Source organism: Oryza glaberrima, chromosome 10, assembly GCF_000147395.1.
Source record: "Oryza glaberrima chromosome 10, OglaRS2, whole genome shotgun sequence".
NCBI classification, from domain to species: Eukaryota; Viridiplantae; Streptophyta; class Magnoliopsida; order Poales; family Poaceae; genus Oryza; species Oryza glaberrima.
Genome location: NC_068335.1, coordinates 17,097,132 through 17,106,877, shown reverse-complemented (window position 1 = coordinate 17,106,877; position 9,746 = coordinate 17,097,132). Strand labels below are relative to the sequence as shown.

Below are 9,746 nucleotides of genomic sequence, written 5' to 3'. Positions count from 1 at the left end.
AATATAAAAATAGATAAGTCATACTTAAAATACTTTTGATAATAAAACAAATCACAGATAAAATAAATAATAATTTCATAACCTTTTAAATAAGATGAATGGTAATTATAGACAAAAAAAACTCAAAACTATTGTTTTGGGATAGAGTGAGTAATAAAGAACCGTGCAGGATAACTACCGGGGTATCGCCAACAATTTTACCACCTGACGACGAAACATGGGCAACGGACGGACTCCCCGGAAATTGGTACGGCCACGCTATAAATCGCACACGCCCGTTTGATTTCTTCTTCCCCCACGCGCGTCCGTGCTTTGCCTGCGTTCTGCCTACACAGCCGCCCTTGCCGACCGCCACCGCCGCAACCGCAACCACCTTCCTTTTCTCCACCCTCTTCCTTCCTCCGCTCCCGCGGCTTCGCCTCGCCTCGCCTCGCCTCGCTTCGCTTCGCTTCGGAGTCCAGCCTCCTCCTCCGCTGACCTCCTCGCGGTCTTCTCGTCTCCGCGTGGAGCAACTGCCTCCCGCGGCGGCGCGCGCGGGTGGGTGGAGACTGGAGAGTCCTCTCCGCGAGAGGCTGCCCGCTTCGGTTTGGTTTTGATCTGGTTTGGTTGAATCGATCGAGAGGTGGGGAGGGGAGGGGAGCAGAGGGCGGCATCGGATCGGAGGAGGGCGCGATGAGGAGGAGGGGCGGCGCTGGGGGATCGGATCCGCGCGCATGATTGCGGCGCGGCGCGGGAGGGGATTTGTTCGTGGATCGTGCCTCCGATCGGCGGGAGTTGGATCGGGGGCGTGGTGGCATTGGGGGTGAGACGGGATGGTGAGCGGCAACCTCTTCCACTGCCGGAGGAACTCGTGGCCGGCCGAGGAGTACGTCGGCCGAACCGCCCTGCAGTTGGTGAGTCCAATTTCTTGTTCCTTTTGGGCTTGTGCTTCCTGTGGGTGCGTGTTTGATTTTGCTGGGGATGCTTTGGATTTCGCAGTTGGACTTCGACGGCGGGTCGCCTCCGGAGCAGGCATGGCGGCGGCGTCTGAACAGCCACGCCAACTTACTCAAGGAATTCAGCGTCACCTTCATGGAAGCAATGAGGATGGTATGTTACAACGCTTGGTTCTCTGCATGTTGTTCAAGCAGTTTGATTTCTGTAACACCTGCGTCGTTTCCTTTTTAATGCTGCTATCTGCTAATCATTTGTTTTTTGGAATGTGAAAAATTTCAGATGAGCCTTGGCCTGAGGCTATGGTCGTATGTCCGAGAGGAGGCTTCTCATGGAAGGGTACCATCGGCTGTTCTTATGCTATTTATATTTCATTACTTAATGGAATTTCCTTTTATCTAAAATTATACCGAACATCTATGAATATAAATTGTGTGTGGTGATAAAATGGGGTCTGCTATGCTTGCAGAAAGCTCCAATTGATCCGTTTACCAAAGAGAAATGTAAGCCGTCTGCTTCGCAGGGCGTACCGCTTGGTGGGATGGGGTGTGTCCGCCTGAATTGATGTTTTAACCTCCAATAATCTCATGTTTATGCTTGTTTATTTGCACTATGGATGCTGTAATTTTGATACCAATACACTGGTTTTGCAGGAGTGGTAGCATTTCAAGAGGTTTCAGGGGAGAGTTCAAGAATTGGCATATCATTCCTGGTTTATGTGAGACTTCCCCGGTCATGGAGAACCAGTTTTCAGTAATGCTTTCTTCTTCTTTCTGCTGTTGCTGGTTAATCAACTTGGTTTATGGTGATGCATAATTGAATTTTTGGACCAATAGCTAGCTTATCTGAAGGATTTTCTTCTGACTGCTGAAAATGCTCCTAGCCCCTCACTAGTCACTAGTATTATTTTTGGGGAAAGTCTTATGACATCTACCCATCACTGGTGTCTCACATACTCATATTACGGCAATTCACTAAATATGCGTCAAAAAGAATCTTTTAAGTGCTATCTTTGTTGTTGCGGCTGTGCTCAAGTGTGAAATCAACTGTTGAGTGGAGTGTTTTTGGGGACTTTTGTTGAGATAAAAAGGCATGACTGTTTCCACTGTTTAATGTTTGTGGATGGACGAGTTCCATCTGCTGCTTGTGACACTTTTTGATGACTGTTGTAATCAGTTAGCAAGTTCTTGTCAATTCGCCAGTTATTACACACTTATTTTTCCTATCGATGTATATAAACTTCCATGGATATGGGCCACCCAATCAAGCCCATCAGGGGCTCCATACAAGATTTATGACAGCAACTGTTTATAAAATCTTGAATCTTTTGACTTAGTACTCCCGAGTCACTATGCTTGTTTATTTTTTTTCTCACAACTAAGGTGAGAGTCTTGAACTGACACATAGTACCCTGCTGTTCTAGATATTTGTATCTCGCGATGGGGGGAACAAAAAGTACTCATCGGTATTGTCTCCCGGACACCATGAAGGTTTAAAGTAAGTTTCTTCATTTATATTGCAAATAACAGTCTTTCTTTAGTTTATCCAAATTTACTAAGTCTGAGCTTCTGAGCTCGTCATTCTGCAATCCTGTATCTTGCACAAGGGTAAGCTTCAACAAGTAGATTTGTAATTTTGCATTGCTTTTCTGAAGTTAAAACTTGCAGAAGTTCTTTATTGTTGATTGAATGGTATTCACAGCCAATTGTATAGTGCATACATTGTTACCTTGTATTTGTTCTTCTGATGTGCCTTGTTTCCCATATAGTATGTGGCCTTTTGAAATGCAGATCCACTTTGCATACTTTATATAAGTGACTTGCGCTTCAATTTTAATTTTAATTTGTGATTCAAAAGCCAACGGCGCTGTGCGTAGAAATTTATTTCAAATATCGACTTGCATATTATATAGCAGAGAGAGTGTGAGATATATACCAAATTCTTTCTTGTACATTTGTGACTCAAGAGTCAAACATCGCTGTGCATAATGTGAACAGAATTCTAGTTTATTGTACCTATATATATGTTGCAATCACGCTTCAGTTATGACTCAACAAATTTGATATAGAGTGCACTTGTTTGATGCCTTACCTGATTTCAGGAAATGTAATGACTCTGGAATTTCTTCATGGGACTGGAACTTGAGCGGTCAACATTCTACCTATCATGCTTTATTTCCTAGGGCATGGACTGTTTATGATGGTATGCCATCATGGAGCTGTGGAACATTGCTTGCATCTTGTGATGGCACAAACACTTCTCTTTTCTACCAAGAGATGGATATGCTTTATGCCAAGCCAGCTTATATGTTGATTACATAATTAATTTTCAATACTATTATATGGAGTTATGAACTTGATGGATATCTTTTTTTAGTAGCAGTAGACATGTTTTGAACTTAAGAATCTTATGAATTTTTCCGTGTATTCAGGTGAACCGGATCCAGACCTTAAAATCTCATGTCGTCAGATATCACCATTCATTCCTCATGATTACAAAGATAGCAGCCTCCCAACTTCTGTCTTTGTGTACACTGTAAGTGACTCATAAAGTTAGTTTTATGCTAGGCTGGCAGGTTCTTCAGCTGGTATATTTCCCTCATCTTTTTTTATTTCATATTTCCTGATAAGTATATTCCTTTAGATAATATCATGGAATATACATGTGGATCGGTGTTGATAACAGTTGGGATTAGGTTTGTGGAACTAGGGGATTAACCATGTCTCGCTCTAATTCTTGCTTGAATCTGATACTGGTTCAATAACATTTATATTAAGAAATATGTTCTGGCAACTTCAGCCAAGATATTCCACATGTAACAGTTCTGACATGGATCATAAGGTAGAGAGAGCCCTGCCTTTTTATGTCGACAGGAGAATTTTAACATGGTCACTGTTAAAATAATATTGTTGGTGCGAACATATATGTCAAAACATTTCAGAATACAGTTATATAGAAAAATGTTTAATTACAGTGATTGTTCTTAGATCATGGGACATGCTGTTTACTTGAGGAGTTACTGATTAATGAATATTCTACTGAATTGAATGTTCCCATTAAGTTTTCATATGTATTTACATGAAGAGATGCTCTTAATCTTCTCAACCTGATGAAATTACATGACCATCCTTCCTTTTGTTTTCTGTGTTTATTATAGCTAGTGAACACTGGGAAAGACCGTGCGAAAGTGAGCCTGTTAATGACATGGGCGGTAAGGACATCTAAATCTTCTCTAACAATATATTTTCTGCATCTATCAGTATATCACCATTTATGTTTACTTATGCATTACTGTGCTTTAGACTTTGTGGCTCACATAAGTTTTTATAGTTTATATATACTAGTGCAACAATAGTACCATGATGGCAAAACACCCATGAAAAATGTTGGACATTTTCATTAGTATAACTCTCATCCTTACTTGATATTTACTTGAAAAATTATTGTTGCTGCTTCAAGTGCCTAATTAATGATTTTCTCTCATTAAACGCAGAATTCTATCGGAGGTTTTTCTCATCACTCTGGAGGCCATTTTAATGAGCCCTTCATGTAAGTAATTTGTAGATTCTTTTTTATACCTGTTCATACTTTTAGATCAGTGGTGCTCATGGCTTGATTTCATAACATGGTCAGTGCGGAGGATGGAGTTTCAGGAGTTCTTCTGCATCACAAGCAAGTGTCAAACCAAACCTTCTCCCTTGTTCCACATATTCTTGCATCATGTGTTGCCTGCACGAGCTAACAGACTAGCATTTGTTGCAGAACAGCAAAGGATAATCCTCCGGTTACTTTTGCTATTGCTGCCTGTGAAACTCAGAATGTGAATGTGACAGTCTTGCCTGTATTTGGCCTCTCTGGAGAAGGCCATGATTCAGCCAAGCAAATGTGGGATAGAATGAAACAGGTGATTGATGGCAGCCTTTCTTTCAACAGTGGTTCAGTGCAGCAATTCTACGTTCCTGACATAACTAAATATTCCTCTCATTCACCTTTTACTTTATCTTCAGAACGGCCACTTTGACCGTGAAAATTTCGAAGCTGGTACCAGTATGCCTTCATCTTCAGGGGAGACACTTTGTGCAGCTGTCTCAGCATCAACCTGGGTAGAGCCACATGGTAGATGTACTGTTGTATTTGGTTTGGCTTGGTCCTCTCCTAAAATAAAGTTTCAGAAGGGCTGCACATACAACAGGTCAGCACACTCTTGGTTTGGGTACCTTTGCTGATTTTGTTTATATCTACAGTGAGTTATTCTTTGTTTCTGAACTCCGGATCACCTATATGACCTATCTGCAAATTCATCTTAGACCGGCATAGCCCCATGTGCTATGACATGTAATTGATCCCAAATAAATGTACCATACGTTCTGTTAATCCTTGGGCAAAAAAAGTCATATAATAGCACAAGTTCTCATAGATCTGTTCAGAAAAGATCTCTTGAAGTGAAGAGCTGGGAATGCATCATGAACACCTATTGTTTTTAGTTAGTAGAGAAATACCAGAAATACCAGTATATCTTACAACATGGTTAAATATCTCACATTGACCAATTGTGGTGGCTTGTTTTATTTAGTTATCTATCACATTGCTTATACATAATTAGCCTTTTCCCCATGGTAGCTTCTTTTTTATATCACAAAAATATATTCACTGCTATCTGTTAAGAGTACTTAGCAAGTGAATTCCACATGTCAAACTTAAAATTAGTGTGCATTACAATACCTTCTAATCGATTGATATTCTATCTTATATTGCAGGAGGTACACTGAATTTTATGGAACTTCTGAAAGATCAGCTGTTAATTTGGTACACGATGCCTTGACAAGTATGTCTTTTTGTCCAGCTCTTCATAAATCTTCTCTAGTCACTTAGACATCTTAATCTTGTACACATTCACACACAATGCAGTAATTACTTGTTTCTGTCGTAATTCACACATTCTCAACAAAGTTAAATGATGCTGTGATAGGGACAGATGTGCAATGTTGGTCCTTGGTTTCTGACCTTATGCTGTTGGATGTTCCTTCTATGTTTTTTTGCAGAATATAGGATTTGGGAAGAGGAGATTGAGAAGTGGCAAAACCCCATACTCAAGAATGAAAAACTTCCAGAATGGTACAACCTTAGTTCTATATTTCTTTCTGAACTGATGTGTTCTACTTCTTCAGTAAAGAATTATGGCAGTAAACATCTAAATCTCCCAAAGAAAAACAAAATCTTAACTAGAATATTTGGGGTTTCATGGTGCTTGCAGGTACAAGTTCACACTTTTTAATGAGCTTTACTTTCTGGTAGCTGGGGGTACTGTTTGGACAGGTATGCTTCATTCAACTTTGTAATGGTGTGGTTTTTGTGCTTGTTCAGTTGTACATCATAAATTACAATCTGGATGTCGTTAGGATAATTTTTAAAATTGCACCTTTTACTCTTGAAACTTCTTTGCGGTACCTGAGTTTAGCATCACCTTTGTAGATGGCCAACCACCAGTTATCGATGGAAAACCAAGTCCTGGTTCTAATCAACAGAAATCTTCAAAAAGGGGCACTAGAGACACTAAACAGGAATCAGTTAAAGATAACCATGTCAAACTGACAGCAGAGCAAGTCACTAATGGTGGTGACCTGGCTAATGGCGAAGAGCAAAGTGTGTCAAAGTATGCAGCAGTACATGGACCACAAATGGCTAAGGCAACCAACGGACTTGGGTCACAAGAGCCAATTCCATACTTGCTTTCCAAGAATGGCCCTGAAAATGTTGGCAAATTTTTGTACCTGGAAGGAGTGGAATACATCATGTGGTGCACCTATGATGTGCATTTCTACGCTTCTTTTGCTCTGCTTGATCTGTTTCCCAAAATAGAGTTGAGTATCCAACGTGATTTTGCCAATGCTGTTCTCTATGAAGACAGACGAAGAATGAAATTTTTGGCTGATGGTACTTCTGGAATTCGCAAGGTCAAAGGTGCCGTTCCGCATGACCTAGGAACACATGATCCATGGCATGAAATGAATGCGTACAACATACATGATACAAGCAAATGGAAAGATCTAAATCCAAAGTTTGTGCTCCAGGTATACAGAGACTTCGCTGCTACAGGTGATATGTCATTTGGTAGAGATGTTTGGCCTGCCGTCTGTGCAGCGATGGACTATATGAATCAATTTGACCGTGACGGTGATGGTCTCATTGAGAATGATGGGTTTCCTGATCAAACCTATGATGCTTGGACTGTACACGGAATTAGTGCTTACTGTGGCGGTCTCTGGCTTGCTGCACTTCAGGCTGCAGCTACAATGGCTCATCGGCTTGGTGATCGGCCATTTGCTGAAAAATACAAGCTCAAATTCATACAAGCGAAAGCAGTATATGAGGCTAAGTTATGGAATGGGTCTTACTTCAATTATGACAGTGGCACAAGCAGTAATAGCCGATCTATTCAGGCGGATCAGCTGGCAGGGCAGTGGTATGCTGCTTCTTCAGGCTTGCCCCCGCTTTTCGATGAGAATAAAATAAGAAGTGCTCTGCAGAAAATATTTGAATTCAATGTAATGAAGGTTAAAGGAGGACGATTGGGAGCTGTAAATGGTATGACTCCTAATGGGAAAGTGGATGAGACATGCATGCAATCTCGGGAAATCTGGACCGGTGTTACATACGGTGTTGCTGCAAACATGCTGCTCCATGGAATGGAGCATCAAGGATTCACCACTGCCGAAGGAATTTTTATTGCTGGTTGGTCAGAAGAAGGATATGGGTAAGCACTACCTTGTTCTTCGAATAATCTCATATTTCGCAATTCACAACAATGCAACTTGCTTCGCATCGATTTTGTTCTGGCGCACCTCTCTTAAACCACTCCCTTATGAATACCGTTCTACTTCTCACTGACAATTTCATTAAAAATACTAATTAGATATTGTTGATGCTCTCTTGTTTCAACCACCGTTTGCTTTGTGATATAGATAACATGGGGTTTCTTGCTGTGTTGCAGGTATTGGTTCCAAACACCGGAAGGCTGGACCATAGACGGGCACTACAGGTCGCTCATCTACATGCGGCCTCTCGCCATTTGGGCAATGCAATGGGCACGTTCTCCACCCAAGGCAATCCTTGATGCCCCCAAGGTAAACCTGATGGACAGGATACACCTATCCCCACAAATGATCCGGGCAATGAACGAGATTAATGTTAGAAAGATAGCACCCGACAATAGATGTTTCCCTAGCTCTGCATTTCGTTGTGAATGCTGACCACAAAAAAAAAAAAGAGAAGCAAAATGCAACAACTGAGTAGTAACATACATATATATACTTTCCTTTTCGGCTTTTCCTTGGCCCCTTACAAGTTTCAGTGGGGTTCATGGGGTTTTCCTTGAAATCAGAGGGCATATAAATCTACGGAACCACTAAGCTCAGTAGCTCACACTCTCACAGCTCGAAAAGAGCTCTTGTTGTATAATTGTACAGTAAACTACAAAATCATATCGTCAGCATCATCATCTTTGCTCTGCGTCAAAAAGTTTTGTTTACAGACTCTTTAACTGATGTCTGAGCTTCCCTTTGCGGGTATCAATTCCGAGAAACACAGTGTATATAGATTTTACGATGGACATTCCGTAATATAATCGTTAAGCGAGGGATTTATTCTACGGCAGTGTCATTTTCGGTTCAGTGAGGGAAGAACTGGCTGTCTGAATTGTGGTTTTCGTTGTTGAAGAGATCCAATTCAATTTGAAATATGACGAAGCCGTGCAAATGCTTGGTTTCTGGCGAAAACTACACGGTTTGGACCCAAAAAAAAAAATTTCAAAGCAAATTAGCAATGACAGTAGCCAAACAAATATCGATCTATTTCATATGTTCGCACAAAGAAGGTATTTTTAGGATTGAAAAATTGCAAACAAAATTTGGAAAGTTAGGAAGTGTGAAAAATTTTGTAGCAGAGGGAAAATAATTGGTGTGACGTTTGCTGTAATTTGAACATTACAAAATAGTACTTATTCCGTTTCATATTATAAGACTTTCTAGCATTGCCCACATTTATATATATGTTAAGCATCTAAACACATAAATAGACTACATTTATATATATGTTAATTATCTAAACACATATAAATAGACGATAAAGATCATAAATAACGCGCCATGTACAATTTATAATAATAATCCACAATAATGACAAGTTGGGTAAAAAAACATAATTGAGCCACGGGTAGAACCAGCAACAGGGGAAGAGAGTGATCAGAGCGGCGGTTGCAGTAAGTAAGGGTGTGTTTGGTTCACGGTCAAGGCAGGATGGAATATGGCGATCCATATTTTGTTGGATATGGCAATCCAGTTTTTTGTTTGGTTGGGTGAATGTGGCGATACAGTTTTTCGTTTGGTTGCATTGATGAAGGTGGATTTGGTGATCTAAATTTTTTGTTTGGTTCGAGGGAGTAGGGTGGATGAGCAGGTGTGGTCACCTCTCACTTAGAGAGGGTGAGTATACCCCCATCAAATTCATATATATACTACAATTCACAAATTTCCCAACAAATCACAAATTCATATATATATGAAAATTAGAAACTACTACCGGGAGTAGCTACTCCCTCCCTATCCTCCCTCAATTTGATCGCTAGCACTAGATAATGCTAATGACTGTTAACGGGTCTAATGAATCGAATATTCCCACCCGTTTTTAGTTTTCTCGGTGGTTAACTTATCTTCTACAGCAGATTCAAAAATTGAACGTAGCCTCCCTAGTTTGTAGATATGAGATTTGATCGGAGACGAGCTAACAAGAGATATATCCGGGTGGTTTTTTTGCAC

The 9,746-nt window shown here is 40.7% G+C and overlaps 1 protein-coding gene across 1 annotated transcript; it reads left to right on the top strand.

Moving 5' to 3' along the window:
* Positions 1-306: 306 nt before the first annotated feature.
* LOC127786362 (uncharacterized) lies at positions 307-8,451 on the top strand. Its single transcript, XM_052313746.1, has 18 exons — positions 307-893; positions 979-1,089; positions 1,216-1,272; positions 1,403-1,479; positions 1,587-1,686; positions 2,357-2,430; positions 3,035-3,135; positions 3,365-3,468; positions 4,091-4,144; positions 4,427-4,482; positions 4,567-4,605; positions 4,696-4,837; positions 4,941-5,125; positions 5,691-5,758; positions 5,976-6,048; positions 6,188-6,249; positions 6,406-7,687; positions 7,925-8,451. The coding sequence occupies exons 1-18, from the start codon at positions 813-815 to the stop codon at positions 8,181-8,183; spliced, it is 2,925 nt and encodes a 974-aa protein (XP_052169706.1). The 5' UTR covers positions 307-812; the 3' UTR covers positions 8,184-8,451.
* The last annotated feature ends 1,295 nt before the right edge of the window (positions 8,452-9,746 follow it).

Bases quoted from the DNA above. Each gene is read 5' to 3' on its own strand.
- LOC127786362 (XM_052313746.1), top strand. From the start codon at position 813: ATGGTGAGCGGCAACCTCTTCCACTGCCGGAGGAACTCGTGGCCGGCC. The intron at 1,480-1,586 runs GTGTGTCCGCCT...CTGGTTTTGCAG, and splicing joins GTACCGCTTGGTGGGATGGG to GAGTGGTAGCATTTCAAGAG. The intron at 6,049-6,187 runs GTACAACCTTAG...TGGTGCTTGCAG, and splicing joins AATGAAAAACTTCCAGAATG to GTACAAGTTCACACTTTTTA.